We start from the raw sequence: 25,346 nt of genomic DNA on the forward strand, positions 1-25,346 counted from the left end.
CTGAATCATTACTTCTAATCAATTTTAGAACTACTATCACACATACAAACAATAACACTTACCCTAACTTCAGGCTCATTATCTGAATAATCCACAGTCTGGCAGATGTAGCTGTAGCCTGCAGCTCTTGCTCCCAAAAATAGCTGCAAAAGTAAATACATTTGTAAGGATAACAAGTATTGCAAATATAAAATATATTAAACTAATATGACACGTGTAATGATGTGTTTAGAAAAACACATGTAAACATATAAAGAGATATTTACTTGCTCAGGTGTCCTAAATTATTAGAACATTAGGTTTGAAAGTTATGGGGTGCAGTAGCTTTTCAACACTTTTTGCTAGTTACCCTCTACCTGCAGTTTGCTACTAGCACCACTTTACAGGATGTAAAATCTGCATTTAATGAGGAAAAAGACACACATCCCTAGCATGTGCCTCTTTCCCAGGCTCCCATGCTTTCCTCTCCACTTCATATCCTTCAATGCGCCTATGATGATATTTTAACTGGGTTGGACTTCTGGCGAAGGAAGAGGAGGGTCTGTTATAATTAACAGATGGTGCCTAATAAGAACATTACTAGAGTTAATACAACAGGTAGGAACATTTGATATTTAGTCCACAGCATCCAAACCTAAAGAATTATTACAATGCAGAAAATTAAACATAGAACAGCAGAAGCGGTGCCCAGCAGAGAAAGAATGGAGAACTGTATTCTAAAACTACAAGCTGGCCCTCAACCTAGAGCCTGAAAGTAGTTGTGAAAAGCTTGTGGGGTTTACATACCAGCTATCCTTCAGATTACATCATTGGGTGCATGCCTCTGAGAAGCGGAGGAATGAAAAGGCTACACCTTCTTGAAAGAGGTCTGCAAGAACAGAGTGGTGCATAGAAATGTTATCAGACTATCTAATGTAGGAATTAGGAGCATACTTCCCAGGTCGCTCAGTCCTCTGTAGAAGATAACCTCAATAGTTCCTAGTTATTTTTGACCAAGCGAAATAAAATGTTAGCTCATCGATATCCTAATCATGAATGGTGACTTCCACTTTAGAGGCATCGAGTAAAAAGTAGGGAACTCTTTTCTCTCATGGATAAAAAGAGAAAAGTACTTCCACAAGGAACTAAGTTCTACATTATAACTGTACTCCTTTAAAACAATGTTTTGATCCTATGAAGAAACATACTGCAACCTAGCTACAAATGTAAATAAACGATTTAAATAAGTGGAGAGAGGTGTAATGGCCCCCTTGTGAGGCCAGGGATGCTACTTTTGGTCCATAGTTGCAGTCATGACTGGGGTACTTCTTCTGATGAAGAAACTCATCTACCTACAGAAAAGCTAGGGAGGTAAACAGCACCCGTAAGCCAGGACCAGCCTTGGGGTCATCAAGAAAAGTCCTTTAATACCCCAGCTACAAACACAGATGCAGCCTTAGCGATAAGAACACTACATTTGTGCACTCTGTGGGACATAGGGGCTTTAGGCTAATATCTGACAACAAAGGGAAATACATGTAATCTGTTCATAGTGGAACCAGAGAATATGTCCTGAAGAATTAGACTACCAATTTTGTCACTTAATGTTTGCGCCGTAGCGGTGGTAAGACTGGGCAAATTCTCCCTTGGACACGTGCCGCTATATGATGAGCTGTAATGAGAATATGCTCTCTGTGGGTGCTCAATCAAAAGATTTCCTCCTCTACCTTCTCTGATTTGTTAGATAGTACCGGTGACATTCTGGGCATGGGAGAAGTGAATTAAGCTTTTTAGAGAGCTCTGGCACATTTGAAAAGGACAAGCTGTGAAGCGGTGCTGTCTCTTGGCTGAGTGTTGGGCAGCCTCAATCCGTCAGCTTTCAACACAGCAAATGATGGATATTGGAGAGTGACTGGTATTTTTTTTATTGATGCCCAGAGCTAGTGGTCCACTATTCTGCTACACAGCCTGTACTCAATGTGCTAGCTACTCGGCAGAACAGTAGTCATATGAGCATGATACCTTGCAGCTATCAAATGTACTGCATGATTTTTCCTGCTTATTTTCCGTTCCCATCCGTTAGTCATATGGGAAAAGGTTCTAGTTCAGAAGACAGGTATTATTCCATCAGAGATTAAAACAAAACGTCTCTCACGATCAAGTGGAGAGCTTCTCAGGCGCGAAAAATTTGGCTGGAGGCATATAGGACCATTCACAAGTGGGGGTGTCACTAAGGGGACCGACAGTTCACACTAATAGTTACCCTAGATAAGAGCCCTGCCATTTGAGAGACAGGCATCACAGATAAACTGTACTCAGGGGCAGAGTTATATTTCAAGAAAAATAAGGGATCCGTCTCCCATCCTTTGGGAGGCATTTAAGACATTGATGGGGGTGAGGCCCAGGCCCCGATAGGAGGAACGAAAAAGGAGACACAAATGGCATGCAAAATGATGGATAAGGGCATGCTGAGGCTGGAAATGGAGGTGACTAGGGAGTGCAACACGGACACCCGACACAGATTAGCACCGAGGCTACAAGATCTGAGAAATCTGGTTGACAAAACAGCCCGATCGCATGTCTTGACCACGCAGCGCCGACTCTACGAAGTTGGAGACATGGCATCCAAACTACTGGCTTGGCTGGATAAGAGGGATAGGGACAGGTCCTGGGTGGCGGGAGTCTGATCGGCAGGGCGCCTTACAGACGACAAGCACCGTGATCACAAACACTTTCGCCTCATACTATGAGAACCTATATAAGCCCAGAACTAGGAGGTCGTACATTGACAGTGAGGGGCTCCTGAGTGAATTCACTATCCCAAAGCTATCGGGAGAGGCCAGGGACAATTTGGAAGCCGAACTGACAGAGGAGGAGATAGCAGCGGCCTTGGAATCCTTGCATTCCTGGAAGGCCTCCGGGCCCAACGGACTGCCGGTGGAGTTATACAAGAGGCTTTCTAGTAAAATCACAATGCCAATGTTGGAAATGTTCAGAGCGGCAGCGGAGGCAGGATCCCTCCCTGAGGATCAATGAATGGCCACGATAGTGGTCATCGACAAAACGGGCAAGCCTCTTGAGGACTGTGGCTCCTACAAACCAATCTCCCTCCTAAACGTGGAGGCAAAAGTCCTAGCGAAGGCCCTGGCAGTTAGGCTTCCGGCGGTCCTATCAGATATTATACAAGTAGATCAGTCAGGCTTCATGCCACGTAGGAGCACAAGACTCACTTGCGCAGGATGTACAGGGTCCTCCACACGACTGGAGAGCTCTCAACTCAACAAACTGCACTGATGGCACTGGACGCATCCATGGCATTTGATAGTATAGAGTGGCCATTTCTATTTGCCTTAGCAAGATGGGGTTTGGCCCGAAATTCTGTGCCTGGGTCAAATTGCTATACCAGTCCCCTCTAGCTAGGGTGCAGGTCAACAGTGCGATTTCCAGGGTTATAGCATTGTGGAGAGGCACCAGGCAGGCATCTCCATTGTCGCCCCTTCTCTTTGCTTTGGCTCTAGAGCCATTGGCAAAATGGATATGTGGAGAACCGCGGACGTGGGGCTTTTCCTCATCTGACGATTGGGAGGAAACGTATCTGCCTATACGCAGACGACAGGGTCCTCTACTTCTCCAGACCTTATGCCTCCATCGCGCACATCCTACAAATCTTTGAACTATTCGGGAGCTTTGCGAGATACAAAATAAATTGGGATAAATCATTAGTATTCCCCCATCTGGACCCCCACCTAGACTTCCGTCAAGCTGTGTGGCACCATTAGCATTGGAGGACTTTAAATACCTAGGGATATTTATCACCAGAGACCGGCAATTATTCCTACAGTGAAATCTCCCCCCACAACTGCACCGCCTCCGCACTAATGTCGCACACTGGCGTACCCTTCCCCTGTTGCTAATGGGCAGAGCTGCACTATACAAGGGGATGGCCCTTTCTAGACTACTATACACTTTACAAAACACACCGTTTGAGGCCCCACAAATCTTTTTTAAACAAATTGCTCACAAACTAAGATCACTACTGTGGAGGGGGAGCACCATGTATAAAGCCTTAAGCAAGTTACAAAGAGGCATCTATGATGGAGGGCTGGCAATCCCAGACATTAGAAACTACAACTGTGTCTCACAGCTCTTAGTAATCCACAACTCGGTATACGCAGACCAGAATGAGCCGGCCTATAGGATCTATTGAGCAGCTATGCCAGCTGGTAATCAGGAAATTATCTCATATGCTCGTAAAAAGGAAATAGGTTTACCAATACATACTCGGACAGCGGTGAGAAGGTGGACAGAGGCCAATCGATAGCAGTGATGGCAATCTAAATTGACAGCCAGGACCCCACTATGGCATAGACACCAGCTGAGGGAGCTCTCTGGACTGCAGTGGGCAAAAATAGGAATTGAACACTTGAGAGATTATGGAAGAATGGTTCGCTGCTCCACTTTGATACCCTAGCCAGGGGTTTGACCTCTCCCCTATGCACAGACTTTGCTATCTCCAGCCCGGACACGCACTGAGGAAGCATATTTGAGAAGGCACCAATCTCCCAGACTTTTCCCCCTTAGAGGACAGACTGCTGGCAGACCCGGTCCCAGAAAATTGAATATCAGTGATCTACAGGAAACTAATGAACAACTCCCCCGACCCGATGAGTAAGCGCCAGCGAACTTGGGTGGAAGACGTGGGGAGTAGGTGAAAGCCCTGCAGAGACCCGGTACATAGCGATTTGAGATAGATTCAGGTTAATACAATTAAAGGTCCTACATCGCTCGCATTACTCACGTACGCTGTTGCATAGATTGGGAAGGGTGGAAACACCCCAATGTGTAAGAGATTGTACACAGGAGGGATCCTTCTACAATATCCTCTGGGAATGCCCGGTGATACAAAGATACTGGAATGGAGGGACAGACGGACTGGCCGGGGCTCTGGGGAAAGAGAGTACCAACGAGTGCAAAGTGGCTAATCAGGAAGATTAAGGGAGATGAAGAATGGTCAAGACACACCAAGATATGGCCAGCACTGGGATCAGGGGTGGCCAAATGAAATATAGGAAGGAAATGGGGGGGGGCACATCCCCCAATGGTAGCGTAGTGGGAGGCAGATATGGACAGGTGCCAAAGGGCAGAGGAAGTGATTTATAAGCTAGAGGACGTCCCAAAAAATGGGAGGAAATATGGTCCCCGTGGAGGATTTACAAAGGAACAACACTGAGGCCATGAGGTATCAGGGAGATCAACACAAATACCATACTAAAACAGAGACATAAGGCTATTACAGGGCAGGTACGGACTTCTGGCAACAATGGAGGACCCATATTCCCTTATTCACTATGTATGATCACTCCTAGGGGTAAAATAATGTATTGAAATGTGTGATGATGTTTGCACTGTACGTTCAGTATGCATATTGTGCGATGAGCATGGTTAATAAAGACAAAAAGAAGTTAAAAAAAAATTCTCAGGGAGTTATATTCAGGGCCAGCTGGGTTTACATAGGAAAAAAGATTGTTTACTGGCTTCCACTGTCCTGGATAGCCTAAAATACACTGGACCAGAAACCACAAATAGCAATATTCTGCAAAAGGTTTGAACCTTCAACCAGCTGGTTGAATTGACAACAAATCTGCAGTTATTCCAAGTTAGCAAATTTTATTTCACCCCTTCAGCTTGCTTCTTGGGGTCTGAATCCGTCTCTCTGAATGTTTGTGGCTCACACGTACACCTTTCCCAAGCTGTACTTCTCAAAGTTGTGGTTATTTGTTCATTTTGGTTTAATTTGCTGGGTACGGTGATCAAGTAATCCATTCTTATAATAACATGCTATTTGAGCCAGGTGGTAAGGGTGCATTGGCGAAGATGTGTGCATGTTCTTCCCTTGAAGGTGTTTGGCCAGACTCCCGCAATTTCACTTGGTCACTCCAAGGACTACACTGTCCAACACATGACCTTTTCTAATTTCACTGAAAAGCTCAAGATGCGATTAGTCTTTGGAAGGCACTCATTAAGGAAGGGGAAGAGAACAGAACAAAGATCTTATCTAATCCAAGTTTTTTTTTTGTATCTCACCAGAGGAAAGGATAGTTGGTGCATGTTAGACCTGGCATCATTGGCATGGGTCTCCCTTCCTATCTTTTATGTTGGCTGGATTTAGATGCTCTGGGTGCTGTGCCACTGCTAATCAGAGCCACAGCGCGAATGCTCCCTGTGTAAAGATGACTGTATGAATTAGGATAACCATAATGCCTAGGTCTGTGAAGCAAGTTCTAATAGCGAGTTACCCTCCATTTCACTGTTACTATTGTGAAGCTATCCGTTCTCATAGGCCAGAATGGACCGGTTGAGGATTACCTTCTATAATCCTATCTGACCCCCAGAACCTGATTTTCGAGTTTGATATGTTTATGCTCAGGACATTGAGATACACCTTTTTAGTAAGAACCATTTATATATCCCATGTTCGAAAATGCCTCTTCTGGAAACGCGGTATTTTCTTGCCTGAGCATTCCTGTAGGCTTTGCCAATATGTGTATTGGCCGTCAGGTTTTGGAGCAGCAGGGCCAGCTGGGTCAGACCTGGCTGGAGAGTGAGAGTTCAGTATTCAGAGCATGGGGAGGGGTGACCCTTTGAGCTGAGCAAGGCCGTGCCTGGCAAGGTGAATGATGGCTCCACTCCCCCACTGGGCGTCTGATAGCAGACCCTTGCATTCTGAAAGGGCAGGATGGCGCCTCGTAAACCAAGTGCTCCCCGACCCCACTGAACTGGTTCTGACTAGATTTAGAGATTTGTGGCTTTAGAGAACAAAGACTTTTTAGGCATAAAACGCTGCTCTGGAACCTTGTCCAAGTGTGTTCCTTCTGGATGTCAAGACGAAACTCTGTCCGAGTGAACAGAGGAAAGGACTTTTGAAACTTTCACCAAGCTTGCTGAAGAAACTACCCGTGGGCCTGAATCGAGAGCGCCTCCTGCCGAAGTCTCAGGGACATTAGACTTCACCCAGTCAGCCGTCAAAATTCCTGTGCGAGGAATTCGGCTTGCAGGTGAGGCCTCCGTCGAGCAATCCGGAGCCTCAAGTTCTACTGTGAGGAACGCGGACTGGGAAGCTTCGCTGAATCTGTGTGGGCCGCTGCAGCTAAGAGAGAGCGGCCGCCGCTGAGAGACCGCCTGAATTTAAACCTCCAGAACCTTTGCTGAATCTTTGTGGTCCGCTACAGCTAAGAGAGCTGTAGCCGCTGAGTGCCCACCGTTGTGCCAGCCTGGTCGAGACCATCCTTCATCGTGTGGGCCGCTGCAGCTAAGAGAGCTGCTGCCGCTGAGTGCCCGCACTTTTGCCAACTTTTACATCATTGGGATCTGTCCTGTGGGCCGCCACAGCTAAGAGAGAACTGCTGCTGCTGAGCGCCCGCACCTTTGCCAACGTTGCCTCATCGTGATTTGTCCTGTGGGCCGTCGCAGCTAAGGGAGAGCTGCCGCCGCTGTGTGCCCGCATCTTGTTCACCATTGTCGAGGATTGTCGCTGTCGTCTCGTGGGTCACCGCAGCTAAAAGAGAGCTGCTGCCGCTGTGAGCCCTCCACGGAGCTGCAAGACGAGATTCGTTGCCACCACCAGCCCAGGCCGCCGCAGCCGCGTGCTGCTGCCGCTGAGAGCCCGCCTGTCCCCGAGTGCCCGAATCATTGTGGGTGCACGCTGCGGACCCCTGCACCCGAGACTTGTGGTCGCTGGGAGTCCGCCTGTCAACGTCTCTGCTTTTTCGAGAAGCTGCGTGCTGTGTCCCCTTGCAACGGCAGGTATCTGGTGCGCAACGGGCCGCGCAGGCCCCGGCCTTGAACTCAGTCAGTGTCACATTCTGGTGAATAAGTTATTGCCTTTTTGAACCCCCACTGGTTTACGCACATTGTAGCTGGTTAAAACGCTTTGAGAGTCGTGAGTTAAACCTTAGATAAAGATATTATTTTTCTGTACCTACTTGAGTTATGTCCTTTTGTGGTGTTGTTACTGCCTTATTGTGCATGGTTATAAATGATTCACACACTGCCTCTGAGATAGGCCTAACTGCTCGTGCTACGTTACCACAGGGTTGAGCAGGGGTTGTCAAAGGGGGTAACCCACTTGCCCTGACATAGGAAGAAGGATATTGGCGCCAGCCATTGCCAACTAGAGAACCCCATTTCTAACAGTGCCTTAGTGAGAACAGGCTTTCCTCCACATGTACAAGAGGTTATTAAGGGGAGAGTCACATTAAAAAGTAAATAGGGAGGAGGGAACCATATTCTCCATGTGCCAAATAGAAATGGGAATTATCCCCTTAGATCACACAAAGGACAATTACATATTACGAGTTGACTTAAATCCCATCTTTCCAATAATAAACAGATGACCGCAAGTGGGAGGTCTATGTCTCTCGAACCCAAATTTAGGAATTTGAAAATAGTAGAGAGGTTGTGAGCAATCATCTCCTGCTGGGGTTCTAGGCAGTGCTTTTGAGGGCTTATTGAATTGACCAAATATACACCCTAACAGATATGTGTACCATGTCAGTGTGGGTTGGGCATGGTTGCAGTCTTTCCCAGGTGGTGGGAAAGTAGGTTCATGACCGCTTCCTCATCAGCTAATGAGGAAGTCTGTGCTGAAGCAGACTTAGATACAGGCTTGCAAGAACACTTTCAGGTTGAAGACAATGGAGAGGTTGTATACACAACTGCATGGGTGCATAGCATTTATTAGAGAATGATATATGCGAGTCTGTCAGAAGAAATCAGGGAAGCCAAGTAAGAACAAAGTTAAATTAAAAGAATAGCTAACGTGAACAAGGAGACAATTTCTAGCTTTGAGTCAACACCCTCACTGCTAGAAAGAGACCCACGTGGACTAAAGCAAATGTATTTTTATCAGGGGAACAATGAAGATCTATCTATCTATATATATATATTCACTTAGAAAACCATAGGTTTCACACATGTTATAGTGCTGGACATTTCACTCGTAAAAAACCATTGAAATTCCCCCGTTATAGTTAGTTCAGATAACTATAACTCGCGCGACCGCAATCCACTGCTGATGACGTCACATATTACATCACTCATGACATGGTCAGTTGCATCACTCATGACATCACTGATGACATCATCCTTGTGATAGAGTGGTGGCCGCGTGAGTTATAGTTATCTGAACTAACTATAACGGGGGAATTTCAATGGTTTTTTACGAGTGAAATGTCCAGCTAACTAGAACATGTGTGAAACCTATGGTTTTTTAAGTGAATTTGCAAGGTTTTTTAAATGCTAATTCCTAACTATAACGTGTGTGAAACCTATGGTTTTTTAAGTGAATTTATATATATATATATATATATATATATATATATACACACTGAAAAAACCATAGGTTTCACACATGTTATAGTTAGCTGGACATTTCACTCCTACAAAACGCAATCCACTGCTGATGACGTCACATATTACATCACTCATGACATGGTCACTGACATCACTGATGACATCACTGATGACATCTCAAATGACATCACTGATGACATCACTGATGACATCACTGATGACATCATGCAGTGAATATGTGTCTATCTGAAAAATAAATATTTTTTATATATGTATATCTGAAGGTTAATGGAAGAAAAAATGGGTAAATAAGTGTCTAAATGGATGTTTTTTTTGTAAAATTAATTGTATAACTGACTTATTAACAGTATCTTAGTGAATACAAGTATTAGTGAGTAATGTTTAAATATTTAGATATCTGTATCAGTGTCTCACTTTGTGGATAAGTGGCTGCATGGGTTGGAGAGTAGCTACATGAGTGTGTATATGGGTTATTAGTTCGTTTTTAGAGTATCAGTATGAGTGTCTGTATGGTTCAGTGGGGGATGTTACTCAGCGTATGGACGCATGAATGAGTGACTCACTGTTTCTATGTATTTTGAAGACAGTATGTAAGCAGGACAGTATGGGTGGATGAGTGTGTGTATGGGTGAGTAAGAGAGTGAATGACTGTCTCAATAGTGTTTTTATGAGTAAGTCCATATGTTTTGAACTAGTATATGTGAGTATTGACGTATATAAGTGAGGATATATGACAGTGAGATATTGGAAGAGATCCTGTATAAATAAGTATGTGTTTCTATAAGTGATTGTTTTAGAGAGTAAGTATGTGTACGTTTCTGTAGAAGTAAGTGAACTGGTGTGTGTATAGCTGTACATGCAAGTAAATGGATGTTTATTTGCATGTGTCAGTATGTGTGTGAGTAACTCTATGTATGAGTGTAGGTGTGTAACAGGATGTATAGGTGTATGAGTACATATGATGAGTGAGTACATGTATGAGTGACTATATAAAAGTGTTGATGAATGAGTGGATGCGTATGTAGATTTTGGAATTACTGAATAGGTTGTTCTAACTGGTATTGGTATCTCTATAGTTTTCAAAACTTTAGTTTGTATTTTTCAATGTGTGTATCAAAGTTTATATTAGGATAAGAGGAGGTCTGCCACTCTTACACAGGGATGATGTCATCTGTGATGTCATCAGTGATGTCATGAGTGATGTCACTGAACAGGTCATGAGTGATGTAATATGTGACGTCATCAGCAGTGGATTGCGGGCGCGCGAGTTATTGTTAGCTGAACTAACTATAACGGGGGAATTTCAATGGTTTTGTACGAGTGAAATGTCCAGCTAACTATAACATGTGTGAAACCTATGGTTTTTTCAGTGAATATATATATATATATTCACTTAAAAAACCATAGGTTTCACACATGTTATAGTTAGGTGGATATTTCACTCATAAAAAACCAATGAAATTCCCCCGTTATAGTTAGTTCAGTTAACTATAACTCGCGCGACCGCCACTCTATCACAAGGATGATGTCATCGGTGATGTCATGAGTGATGCCACTGACCATGTCATGAGTGATGTAATATGTGACGTCATGAGCACTGGATTGCGGGCGCGCGAGTTATAGTTAACTGAACTAACTATAACGGGGGAATTTCATTGGTTTTTTACGAGTGAAATATCCACCTAACTATAACATGTGTGAAACCTATGGTTTTTTAAGTGAATTTGCAAGGTTTTTTAAATGCTAATTCCTAACTATAACGTGTGTGAAACCTATGGTTTTTTCAGTGAATTTGTACGGTTTTTTAAATGCTAATTTATGTATTTATTTATTTTTTTAAAGTTTTTTCACCGTGCGCGTACCGTGTGCGCACGGTGCGCTTCACGCACCGTGCGCGCGCTGTGGGTGCGCGGTGCGCTCCGCGCGCCCACGTTACGTAGTTCGCGGAATTTTTCCGTTTCTACCGTGCGCGTACGCTATGCGCATTCGGCGATTTTTCGTAAAAAATTAAAATACATTTTTGCCCTTGGGGGTCCTTCTGGGACCCCCTGACCAAGGCTAGGGGGTCAGGAACTGTACAACCTGCCCCCTTTTCACCTTATCCACCTTTGTTTTTCACCCCCTCAGACTGCGAGAGACAAAATGGCGGCCGACACTTCCTGGTTTCGACCGATTCGAATGTTTACTAAGATCTAACAACCAATCAGAATCGCGCTCGCGCACGGCAGCGTGCGCGTACGGTAAGCTTACGGTACGCGCTCGGAGCGCGCCCATAGATATATATATTGATTTAAATGCTATTTTCTCAGGAAATACTGAACAGATTTACACCAGACCTGCAAAAGGCACATCCCTGACCTGAGGACTACCTCTCTGCCAAATTTCAAGTAATTCTGTTCAGCCGTTCGGGCTGCAGCTTGGACTAAAGGTCCTATGGAAAAATACATGGGGAAAACGCGTTTTGGGACCCCCCTTTTTCTCTGCCCCCGCTTGACGAATCCCCCCGAGACTTTCAGGGAAGGAGCGGAGCGGAGCGCCCCACCTATTTTGAAAATTTCGCGAGGATTCGTCAATCGGCGCCAAAGTTATTCAAAATAGAATGTTGCGGATTTCCTATGGAAACACGGTCCTAACTACAACTATCTACTGGCGACCGCCAGTAGATTATATATATATATATATATATATATATACATACCACCAATCCCGCCTCTTTATCCAAGAACGGGTCCGACACATGCTTTTGGACAATTGCAGGTAAGGTTTAATTGCCACCCTTCAGACAGGTAAGAGTTCAAAACACCTGGCAGACGTGTTTCGACGAATGCCTTAATCATTGCCAGCATTGAGTTTTTAAAAACAAGTTCAAATACGCAGGGACTTTACATACTGTTCATCGAGTTCTTATTGGTGCAATGTGATCCAATCACAGTCAATGTTCTTCCCTTACTGTGAGCAGTATGTGCAAGGAATGCTGGTAGCTGAAGTCCCGCAGTCTGTGATGTCCCACGCACAGTGCGAGTCCGCAATCCCACATCGCGAACTTTGGTCAAGTGGCCGGTCCGTGCATTCAGTAATGCCCTGGCTTTTGCCAGCTTGTGAGGCTGCTCATCTATTCGTGCGGGGACCAAGGCGGCAAACATCATCTGCAGCTCTCCAAATCAGCATATAAATACACACACACATACATATATACACACACAAACATACTAACAACCAGAAAGTATATACAGATTAAGAAAGCCATAGTGGTATCCCCTTTTAAAAAAAACAGGTGCTGACCCCGCGCTTCTATCGAACTACCGCCCGATCTCCCTCCTCTCATTTTTAGCAAAAGTATTAGAGACCCATGTGGCTAAATGCTTATCCAAAAGAGTCTAAATACCTTGATCCCCATCAGGCAGGATTTCGGCCGGCTCATTCCACTGAAACTGTCATCCTCGCTGTCCTGGATACTCTCCGGGACAACGCTGATAGAAGCTCCCTTCTGGCACTGGTACTGTTGGATCTATCCGCCGCTTTGACACGGTCGACCATACTATTTTGGCTGACCGTGTCAAATCTGCTGGTATTCAAGGTGCGGCAGCCTGCTGGCTCACTTCATTTCTGGAAGATCACTCCCAGGCCGTCCGCCAAGGGCACTTCTTGGCTCTCCCGCGTAAAACCACTTGTGGTGTTCCACAGGACTCGGCCCTTTCTCCCCACTTGTTTAATCTTTATATTGCTCCCCTGATTCCGTCCCTGAAAGGAAAGTGACGGTCTTCAACTATGCAGATGACTTACAACTAGCCTTTAAGATTGACAACTCGCATAGCTCGGTCACCGATTTTCAGTCCACCATGCTGCATATCCAACAATGGATGGACCATAACCACCTTAAATTAAACCCTGGCAAGACAGAGCTTGTTCTTACTGGGAATAGCCATAAGTTCTGGGGTCCACATTACTGGCCTCCATAGCTAGGACCCTCCCCTTCCCCTTCCCCCTCGGCCAAAACACTAGGAGTCTCCCTCAACAATGACCTTTGACTGAAAACTCAGGTTGGTACAGTTATCTCCAAGTGTTTTTTTCAACTGCGCAAGATTAGGAAGATACATCGTCTTCTTACTCAGGAAGCCCTGATCCAAGTCATAATAGCCACTGTCCTGTCGCACTTGGACTATGCCAACTCTGTGTACTTGGGCATGCCACTCTACCTATTTAAACAGCTGCAGATGGTTAAAAATCATGCAGCCAGACTGGTCTTTAAACAACCGAGATGGCACTCAGCAACTCCCCTATTGAGGAAACTGCATTGGCTCCCCATTCCCCAGCGCTGCGCCTTCAAAACGGGCTGTCTCATCTTCAAAGCTGTGCATGGCAACAGTCCCGTATTCATCAACAGCTTGCTACTCAGGCACACTCCACCACGTAATCTAAGATCTGCCCACCTCGCTCTCCTCACCACCCTGGTTTTCAAGCGAGCACGTCTAGGAGGCTGCAGATGTGCTACTCTCACCCCTAAACTTTGGAACTTTCTCCCATTCGAAATACGGTCCTGTACGGACCTTCTGCAATTCAGGAAATCCCTTAAAACATGGTTACTTTCTCAAGCCTTCAATTAATTAATTCATTGACAGCATACTGAGCCTTATAGCGCCGTGAAGCCACCCGGTGTACGTGCACTCTATAAATTATTATTAACATTAACATATTAACATTTCAAAAGAAAGAGTAGACAGGATATGATTGTGTGCGTGTGTGGGATAGGGAAGTGCGAGAGAGAGCGAAAAGAGAAGAAGCTATGTCAGAGAAAGAGCAGCGAAAGACGATATATCAAAAAGCGTTGGAATTCAAAGATAAAGAAATAAAAGAAAGAATAGAAAAGGAAGATAGAGAATGTCGATTAGCGGTAAATGGCCAGTATCCTATTAGGCGCCCTGTCTATCCACTACCTAATATGCCTCAGGATGATTGCATCCTATTAGAATGACCCCCACCCCTGTAAAAATTCCCCACTCCAAGTGCCCCTGAGGAGGAGGCTTTTGACGAGGAGCATTCTTCTTCAGAGGATAAAGATAAAGACAAGCAAGGTGGGCGACAGACTCGCTCTACTTTGACTAAAGCAGAAAAAGATACATTAAAAACCGTTGCTAAAGAGGAAGCTCGTCGGACTACTACTGCGACGATCCTCATAAATATGGTTCAACCTTGGAAAGATATAGACCTGTTATATTTCGTAGAGAAATTCTGTTGGGACGTGATATATGGTTGGAGGCATCTTTCTGACGAAACAGAACCAGCTGATCTCAACGCTGATTATAAGCGGTTAGTAGATGGGACTTACCTTTTTTCAGATATACCCGATACAATTAGACGAATAGTTAAATTACGAGATGAAACATTGCGTATACGAAAGGAGCAAGACTTAGCTAGAAAAAATTAAGTTGTAGAAACAGTTAAATCTCAGACAAAGAAAGTAGATGCTTTGGTGGATGCGAACAACCCCAGTAGTAGTGAAGTTGCTATGAAACCAATGCGTGAAGCTGCACCCCTGTATGTTCCTTCGAAGGGTGAGGGAACAAATGATGATAAAACTTTAGATGATTCAAAGGGATATTTCATATATAACTGGGTTTACACTCCTTGGAGTAGAGCAGATGTTATGGCTCTTAAGGCTGCTTTGCCCAACCCTCGAAAATATCCCGCCACCTTCTATGAGGAGGTGGACGGAGCTATCAGCTCCTACACTTTGACCTTTGCAGATATTGATATGTTCTTCGGGCTTATTTTGCCCCCTGATATGTGGAGAACAGTCCATAAAATAGATGACAATGTGGCATTTGCTAATACCTGGGAACATTTAGAAGAAATAGATGCGGACAGGGAGCCTGCGCATAAACCTCAGAAGGAGATATTAGATCTTCCTAAAGCTATTGTGACTAAGTTAAAGACTCTCATACCCCCTAAGAAAATAGATTGGACTACGTTGGCGTCCTGTAAACAGCAAAAGGATGAGTCAGTTTCTGATTTCTTTTCAAGATTTGAGAGACATTCCGTGATTTTAGCAGCCAGTCATTGGCCGATGATACTGGTAAGCATTTGTTTGTCGACAAATGTGTCACTAATATGTTACCGGAAATAGCTAGTCGCTAGTTAGAGTTCTTGGACCACGTGTTCCCAAGTTTCCCCTTTGACCATGGCCCAATATTATGAGCGACAGGAACAGGAAGCGAAAGGCAGGGAGGATAAGAAGGGTAAAGACTTAAAGACAAAAGTTATATTGGCCCAAGTATATGGTCCACCATTTAGGGGAAGTGGAAGGGGTGGATGTGCAATGTATACACCTGGAGCGCTCCCTCTTCCTCAAGCAAAGTTGTCCCCTGATCAGTGTGCTTAATGTAAAGAGACTGGGCGTTGGCGTTCTGAGTGTCCTCTTTTGCGAGGTCTGTAGTACCAGCGGGGAAGGGGAAGTATGAGAGGACGTCCAGGGAATTCAGGAAACAGGGGTGGTGCAGGAACTCGTCCCAGGTTTGAGGCAGTTGAACAAGGACCAAATTACTCTAATACTTTTGATAGACAAAATCAATACCAAATGTCTAATTATTCTGCTGATGCACTTGCAGATTCTGATTACGCATAGGGATGCCTAGGATGAGGTAAGGGACAGGTTCAGGTGCCAGTAGATCAAATGGGTCCTTATGTTGACGCAAATGTCTTGGGATCTACTGATCGGTTTCTGGTTGATATAGGGGCTACCCGTAGTGCTCGGTCTAAAAGATTGGTTCCTAGGGCTCCCCTGTCCGGCACAATGATAACATCGATAGGGTTCGATGGAAAACCTACACCAAGCCCACTATCACAGCCACTTTAATTCGGATTAGATAAATTCATTGCCACATGTCCATTTTTGCTTTCCCCGAAAACTCCAGATAACATTGTAGATATTGATATGCTTAAATACTTTCGTACTACAATACACTGTTCTCCGGAATGTGTATGTGTTATCATTAATGACAACTATCCAATCATTAATAGATCTGGCCTTATCAAAGAGGACATCGCTCTGGCATCCTTACCTTGCACCCTGTGGGCTAGATCAGATACTGATGTTGGTCAAATGGTTATTCCTTCTGTACAAATCCAAGTAAGAGAAGATGCCTCATTGCCCAGTTTGCCTCAATACAAGATTTCTCAAGAGGGCGAGGAGGCATTAGCAGGTATTTTCCAAGATTTGATTGAAGTAGGTGAAGTAGAAGAGGTTCCCTATAATACCTGCAATAGCCCTATCCTTCCTATTTTGAAAAAAAGGACACCGATACTAAGATTTACAGGTTCATTATTGATTTGCGTGAGGTTAATAAGATTGTGGTGCCCCAATATCCGGTAGTTTCCGACATAACTCTCCTCACTATGGTCCCTCCCACTGCCACCACATTTTCGGATATTGATTTGAAGAATGCGTTCTTTTCAATACCTATTCAGCCAGACAGCCGCTATCTATTTGGATTTACACTAAAAAATAGATCCTTCCGGTTCTGTAGAACTCCACAGGGCTAGACAGAAAGTCCCAGTATTTACAGTCAGGCTTTGAAAAGACAACTTGATTCTTTTCCTGTACCAAAAGGGGTGGCCCTTATCCAATACGTCAATGATATTTTGTTAGCTGCAGATACCCCTGAGCCGTGTGAAGAAGTAACACTGTTATTGTTATCATTTCTTGCCTCCCATAATCACAAAGTCTTGTGAAAGAAATTGCAATATTGAAGACAGTAGGTTACCTATTTAGGTCACCTCCTGTCTAAGGAGGGACGTCCACTCACACCAGATCGCTCCAGATCGCATTCAGACCATTTTAGATACTCCAGTGCCCCGTACTCAGAAGGATGTCCGTGCACTGATTGGCCTTACTTCTTTTTGTAGGCAGTGGTTCCCCAGTTTTTCACACATTATTAAACCTTTGTTGGCCCTTTTGACTAAAGATACTCCGATGCCCCTCCCATGGACTACTGATGTCAGAATGCCTTCCAACAATTACGCCAAGCTCTTTGCTCTGCACCAGTATTAGGAACTCCAGACTATATTAAAGCTTTCACACTCTATGTCCACGAAAGGGAAGGTTGTGTCCTCTCGGTTTTAACACAGACACACGGCGATCAACAACGCCCGTGCGCATATTTTTAAGCTGTCCTTGACCCAGTCGCTCGCTCGCTGCCCGGATGTTTCCGAGCGGTGGTGGCAACGGCTGTATCTATACGCCAGAGTGAAGGAATAGTTTTGTCACATAAATTACGTGTGTTAGTACCCCATTCAGTTGATGCTTTGCTTAACTAAACAAAGACGCAACATTTGACTAGTGCTCGTTTGACAGGATATGAATTGACACTTTTAGCCCCCCATATCACGTTAAAAAGATGCCAGACACTAAACCCTGCCACATTGTTGCCATTTCCATCTACTCAGCCACAGTCACAAGAGTCACATGATTGTATATTTCTCACTGAAGAGCAGACAAAGGGTTGTGTTGACCTACAAGACACTCCTTTTTCCATACCAGATGGGGAGTTATGGGTTGATGGGTCATGTTTGAAATTACCTGATGGCACCACATCTGCTGCCTATGCTATTACGACACTCCAGACAGTAGTTGAGACAGCTCGCATCACGCAGAAATTGCCCCAAGCGGCTGAACTGATTGCTCTGACAAGAGCATGTGAGCTTAGTACAGACCTGATTGTCAATGTCTATACCGATAGCCAGTACGCGTTTGGAGTAGCGCATAATTGTGGCCACTTGTGGAAAGAACGTGGTTTCCTCACTTCAAATGGAACACAGATAGTGCATGGAGAACTAATGCACAATCTTCTTACTGCCGTAAATTATCCCAAGAAAGTAGCTATCGTAAAGTGCAGTGCACACAGAAAGGTGACAGATAAAATAGGAGCAGGTAATGCCTTTGCGGATCATACAGCTCTTGAGACCGTAACGCAGCGAAGCGCCACGTTTATGTATGTGGTTAAATCGCAAGTGGAGCGTTGGCATGATGCTAGACAGGAAGTATTGGATATGCAGCAATCTGCCTCCTTTGATGAATTAGACCAATGGTCTAAGGAGGGAGCATTGGATGATGAGGGCTGCTGGAAGAGCAAAGATATGACTAAATGGAAGTTGCCCATTGCATACCTATATCCTTTGATACATATGGCACATGGTCCAGCAGAGGTAGGTGCATCTTCAGTAGCAAAACAGCTTATGCAAGTTTGGGACCATCCTGATGTTGCTAGTACTGCTAAAAAGATAGTTCAGTCTTGCCTGGTCTGTCTCCAGTATAATCCTGGAAAGGTAACGCAGACTCCAACAGGAGGGTTTGCGACACCATCTGCACCTTTTGAGGTCCTACAAATGGATTACATTCGGTTTGAATGCTGTAATAATCTAAAATAAGTCCTAGTAGTGGTTTGTGCCTTCAGTAAATGGGCGGCGGCGTATGCTACGAACGATAATACAGCTGACACGACAGCTAAAATACTCCTAAAGGAGTTTTTCCCCAGATTTGAAATTTGTACAATTTTATGGAGTGATAACGGGCCCCAGAAGTTCCATGCTGCTTTTCACCCACAGTCAGTAGGTCTGGTGGAACGTTACAACTCCACACTGAAATAATACAGGCTTCCGCATCTCTGAGATGGCCTGATGCATTGCCATCGGCACTGCTTTCCATCAGATCAATGCTTCATACACGCTCTGGGCTAACCCCATATGAGGTCGTGTTCGGCAGGCCCATGAACATTTGGGGGGTCCCTAAGCCTCGCCCTATACATGATGTACTACATATGCTGATGAGTTATTACGAATCTCAGTTGACTGACAGTTTACTTTCTATTCATCAGTAGGTTCAAGAAGCTCTCCTGGACAGGTCATAAGGTGATGGACATGACCTACGTCTGGGTGGCTTTGTCATGGTGAAGGCCTTCCAGGGACAAATTCCTTGGAACCTCACTGGAAGTGCCCCGAACAGGTCCTCCTCGCCACCCAAACTGCAGTGAGAGTGACAAACAGGAAAAATTGGACGCACGCCACCCACTGCAAGGAAGTTCTGTTCACCTTGGTGGACCCTACTGCGCTGAAAGATCACTGCGACATCCTGGTCACAGAAACAGGGCGGGCTCCATCAGCTGGAAAAAAATTGAGGAAGTCTTCTCAGACCACACGATCCCTGGTGTATCCAGATAACTACTCCAATCAAGGAAGAAAGGCGCTTCGGTGAAAACAAGAAAGGTGAACCCATTTTCCTGAGTGGTAAAGTCTGACTTCAAAGAGGGGTCTCCTATTAGTGGCTACTCGTTTCAATGTCAGTGAAGAAACCAACACCCACTCAGGACTCTTAGGGCGCTACCTTTCTTGTTGTTTGCCGATGAAAATGAGCTCGCCTTAGAAGGAGACCGCTGCAACAACGTGCAACGGCTGTACAATCTGGATCCTTGGTCTGACTTTGACTGCTGCCATAATCGCTACTGTAATGTGGGTAGTGGAGGAAGTAATGCCTAGAGCCTCCTTACCTAGCATTACTGTTACATCACTTGCTGCAAAAGAGCACCATCATTTTGATTTGCCGCAACATGAACAGGGATACCGGCAAAATCTGAGAAACAATTAATTTCTTCAAATGTTGCATCAGACACACCAGCTAAGCAATGCTACTAACTGTTGGGTTTGTGGCAAGATTCCTCCTCATCAGAACATTAAAGGAATCCCGTTGTCACCGCTGCCATTCTCTCACAATAGCTCATGCCCAGCTTGGTTCAAACTTCTATATGTCTCTAAAGTATTTAATCTCTCAGAAACATGGGACGTGGGTGACCTCAACGCCAAACTGAACAAAGTCTGTTATCCCAACAAAGATGAGGACCCACAATGAAAAGGGACTGCTTTAGAAATGAAAGAATACAGTAAAGGAAGTGCAGCAACAAACTATGTGTATCCAAATTCTAGGTCGGCTAAAGGAAATGGACCCCGTTATCTCTGTTGCCATGACCACTGGCCCCCTTTGTGTACAGAGTACAGGCGATGTGCCAGTGGGCCACAGTAACTGTACTACAGTGTTGCAGATGTTTACGAGAGGCCGAAGCAGCTTCATTGCATCACGTCACACTTATTTTGTTTGTGGAACTAAGGCATACTACTTCCTACCTCCAGGTTGGTCTGGTACCTGTTACATAGCCTTCCTTCTACCACCTGTGTTTTTAGCTCCCCCAACCTATCACCAAGATTTGCAATTGCTCGATCACCATGCTGGTAGTAGGGGGGAATGTGCAATCGATGTCTCTGTATTCGACCAGCAGAGACCACATGGGAACAATATACAGATTTTAATAGAGGATTCTTCTTCTTTGTTGGCCCAGTACAGAACAGTAAGCTGGTCCGTCGCCTCACCCGTACAATGGAAGCAGTGACCAATCAGACAACTGCAGTCTTAGGGAACTTGACAGAAGAACAAGCATCGATCTGCATGGTTGCTTTGCAGAATAGACTTGTTCTAGATGTTTTCTGGCTGATCAAGGTGGAGCATGCCTTATCATCGGATTCAGCTGTTGTGTCTTCATACCGGACAATTCACCTTCTGTTTAGGATGCCATTTCCAAACTGCATAAAATAGCCACTGAAATACATCAAGACCCAGGAACATGGACTTGGACTGGATGGTTGTGGAACTTATTTTCTGTATGGGGTCTGAAAGTATTGTCGGCCTTATTCATAATCATTGCAATTCTCTTCTCTTGTTGTTTATGCATAAAATGTGGACCAATGCTCTGCACCCTCTGTATTTCCACTTGTACTACTTGTGTACCTTCTAAAAAGAATGTCCAGAATGCAAATTTCCGTTTAGCAATGGAACAAGAAATTTGTGAAATGATGTTAATTGATATTCACAATGTATATCATACCCCTTAGAGGGATATGTCTTCGCTTATGCTAAAAGGAATTAGCATAAGCAACAGCCATTTTGGCTGTGGTGTCCATTTCCTTTCCTTTGTAATTCTTTTGTCCTCTGCTGTTCACCTTTTCACCCTGCTTGTGTCATTTATTTCAGTTGACCTCTTTCGACATGGCTCAGCAATGTACGTGCTGGGGGGTTTGTAGCTGCCGGTGCACCTGGTCTTAGATGTTATTTGTTGACCGTTTACTGTCGCCATAAGCATTCCTGCTCCCCCTCCCTATTTGCTGACCAAGTAGTCATCCATCTGCCCTTGTTTGCTGATACCTATTTTTAAACTTGTTCCTTCCATTTCTGTCTATATGCTTACATTGCAACAAAGCTGTATATAAGGACGATGGTTTATGAGTTCAGAGTACCTCCTCCTACAACACTTGAGGGTGTTGTGTTGATGTGGTCCCACTCATGAGTGATTAATAAACTTGGTGTTTTATTTCAACTCCAGTGCCGATCTCTTTTTGTTAGTCTTTGGACACGTGGACGAGAAGATGACCCTGCACCAGTGTGCTCACTTTTGGGTACATTTCCACACCCTCTCAGGCACTTGTAGTGTCTGTATGATGGACTCCTCTCATGAGATGTAATCATTTTGTGTTTTGTTCCACTCCATTGTCGATCCTCATTTTGTGAACCCGTAGACAAAGGGTGGCCCTCCACCAGTGGGACAGATAAGGTAGCTCACTTCTACACTATTAGCAGGGTTGCAGGGTTCCAGGATCAAGAAACTTGAACATAAATTGTTTGAAAACAGACAACTAGCTAAATTGAGTGCATTCCTGAAATTCTCATCTGTTAACCCTCAGAGGGAAGATGTGCTGATATTTATACATAATATATGTTATATATCTAGAAATGCTCCCTATACGATCAATCTTAAGAACGTTGACAGAGAAAAATGGCTCACTATTATTTCTCTGAACATCAGTTAATGACTACTGATGATTTTTATAAAATAATACAAACGGTACATAGATTATACCATGTGTCACATTCACAGATCTAACTGTTTACCTAAAGATTGGAAGAGAAAACAAGGGATTGTATGTATCATCGAATATTCTTCTTCTTCATTGATAGACATACAAACAATGGCATACATTTAAATAAAACAAGAATATACGCATAGCGCCATCAAACACACGCACACAATGTGATTGAACCGATTAAATAACATACATAAACTTATGTGTTACATTAAAAAAATAATTAAATATGTATTTTGTTCAATCAAAGCAAGAAGCATGAGTACCAAAGTCCACACATCTGGCAGGTGGAAGCTTTGCACATTCCAGATGCCTTGTGTTTCCAAACCAGTTAGTCGTTTCAGATTGTTTTCAGCATTTACTTTTCTTCGAAGAAATTAATCCAGTTTCAGCTTCCTTCTGGGTAATTTTTCTCTTTTTGTTGGGCCTCAGATTTTACTGCTGCATGCAACATAGGTAATGTTTTTATGCCACACAGCTTTTTGACAATTGAGCCTTGGCAGTTGTTCTTCCCAAGCTTTTCCAACCAGATGGTCTGTGAGTGATGCTATACTCACAATTTCATACCCTCCATGGCAGCGCAGATTTCGATCTACTGCTTGTGGTTTTCATGTGAGCTCATTTTCTAATTACATTTTTTGGAAGCATCATCATTTCCTTGATGCACTACCACTCCAACACATTTTTTGTAGTTTAAAATATGCACCAAGATTAGGTTTACAAGACACTCCACTCCACTCCACGCCACACCACTCCACACAATGCTACTCCATGCCACTCCACTCTATGCCACCCAACACTAGACCAGTCCACTCCATACCACTCCACTTTACTCTATGCCACACCACTCTACAGCACTCCACTCAATGCCGCTCCACGCAACCCCACTCCACGCTACTACACTGCACACCACCCTAATCGAAGCCTAATCTAAGCTACTGTACAACATTGCTAAAATACATTGGCCAAGCGAATAGCTCTCACGCAGAAGAGGCCTACTGCTTTGCAAATGCTTGACACTAAGAAATAGTTTGGTGTATGTCACCCCATTTTATCTATGATCAATTTGTAATTTGCCAGCTATTGTAGGAATCAGGGACAGGCTGTGACTGAGCTAGAGAAGCATTTAAACACTGTAGACACCAATCACTCTCTTCCTCCCATGCGAACAAGGAGTCAAAAGGGGGCACAAGCAGCAACCCTCCTGAATCTTCCAACCCTGATATTCCAGGATTCAGATGCTCCCAGCTTGAGTCACCTGGGGAAGAAAGGCTACCCCTCCCAACTTTAGCACCCCACCTGTTGTTGTCCTATGCCTCATATGTGAAAGGGGGCTGAAAGGGGGCTGAAAGGGGGCTCAATGGGAGCAAATGCAGCCAGTATCCCCAATCCACCTGACCAGTTGCCAACGGCTTTTGTTCCTCAACCGGACCATCATTTGCTCCACAGTTCTCTTAGTTCTTACCCAGAGTAGTCCAAACCAGCTAAGACAAGCATGAGACAAAGGGTAGTAGGCCCCTAGGATCAGGCCGCGCAGCACCCCATGTGATCCCTCCTATAAGGAGCAGCTCCCATGTCTGAGCAATTACCAGTTTCCTTAGGCTATTCAAGCAGGAAGGAAAATCTAGGTCGGGGAGGGACTTCTCCATGCCTTCTTTGACCCACTGGCACCAAACTCCATCTCTAGTGCAGAAGCTGTACTGCTGCTCACTTCAGAAAAACACCTCAAAATTATCTGGGCATTCAGCAAAGTTGATACATTCGGCATAAGCCAACTAGACCAAATCCACTGATGCATGCGGATTACTGACAGAGCTGCACAGGGAGCTCACACCATCCATGTATGCCATGTTGAGTTGTCAAGCTACGCCACCCCCCCCCCCCCACTTCATTGGTTTCTTCCCTGACACATTTTATGCCTGGGGCCCGAGGCATTTGGAAGCCTGCTGGACCGTGATCTGCCCCATGGAGAATTACCTTTTTGGCTATACTCTCAATAATATTGATCCCTTTGCCGGCATACTTAGGTGTCAGAGAGAAATGCTCTCCTGCAAACCTTTTCAGGGTTCAGATCACAGTACAATACAGTATCAGCTACAATCCGAGTGGTTGATGACAGTTTTCATGTATCTGATAACTCCAACCTCCTGCCTTCTCCTCTTGCTCACCTCTTTACTATCTTCGGCACTCCCTATCAATAAAAACCTCATTTCATACCCATGCATGCCAAATGAGTTTAGAGCACATCATCCTGCAGTACTGCAGATCATAATGAATAAATGAAAAGACCTATATAGCGCACAGCTACTCAAAGAGTGTCCCAGTGCTGATCCAATGGGTAAACACTGGAGGAGAGAATGCATTATGTCCTAAACAGATGTATTTTAAGCCTTTTCTGAAAGCCTGTTTCATCCTGCAGGGCCGAAGTTGGAATGGCAAACCATTCCAGGCTTTCACAGCTCATATTATAAAAGATGAGCCCTATCCTGATTTGCTTACAGCAAGATACCACCCTCAGCCGAGCCTCACTGAAGTGAAGCATCCAAGCTGGACGGTACCATAGCAGTCTGGCAGACAAATACTGTGGCCTTGCACCATAGAAAGCATGATGGGCTAAGACCAACATCTTGAACAAAATTCTCTTGTTCACTGGTAACCACTGCCGTGCAATTAATATGGTCCAACAAAGCCCTGTTAGACCCTATTAATTTGCCCAGGCCTGAGGCAATGCAAGTGACCAACAAAGTGCCTCAAGACCCCAACCTGATTCCAGTCATCTTTAGCCTCTGTAAGACCTGCTGACTTTCAATAACAATGATTTACCAGCATAAAGATGCACCTTAATCTACCTAAAGGCACATCAACTGCTTGAGGAAATGACTCGCTACTATTCAAGCATGTATATCTTGGGTATACCTGAAACTGAAACTCACACAGAAAGATACTGTGCTCACGTCCACGGGATATATACAAAACAGTGGTCAAAGTTGTCTCTCAGTAGTGAGCGTGGATAGAATCACTCTACAGTTCAGACAGCA

At 44.5% G+C, this 25,346-nt stretch overlaps 1 protein-coding gene across 1 annotated transcript in view; it reads right to left on the minus strand.

Moving 5' to 3' along the window:
• Window positions 1-25,346, minus strand: part of ELOVL4 (ELOVL fatty acid elongase 4) — a 197,683-nt gene that overhangs the window by 56,482 nt on the left and 115,855 nt on the right. The window contains exon 3 of the mRNA XM_085611006.1: window positions 63-143. Coding sequence (XP_085467132.1) covers window positions 63-143 — 81 coding nt within the window. The remainder of the gene's footprint in view (window positions 1-62; window positions 144-25,346) is intronic.

This window comes from Triturus cristatus, chromosome 6 (genome assembly GCF_964204655.1).
Source record: "Triturus cristatus chromosome 6, aTriCri1.1, whole genome shotgun sequence".
NCBI classification, from domain to species: domain Eukaryota; kingdom Metazoa; phylum Chordata; class Amphibia; order Caudata; family Salamandridae; genus Triturus; species Triturus cristatus.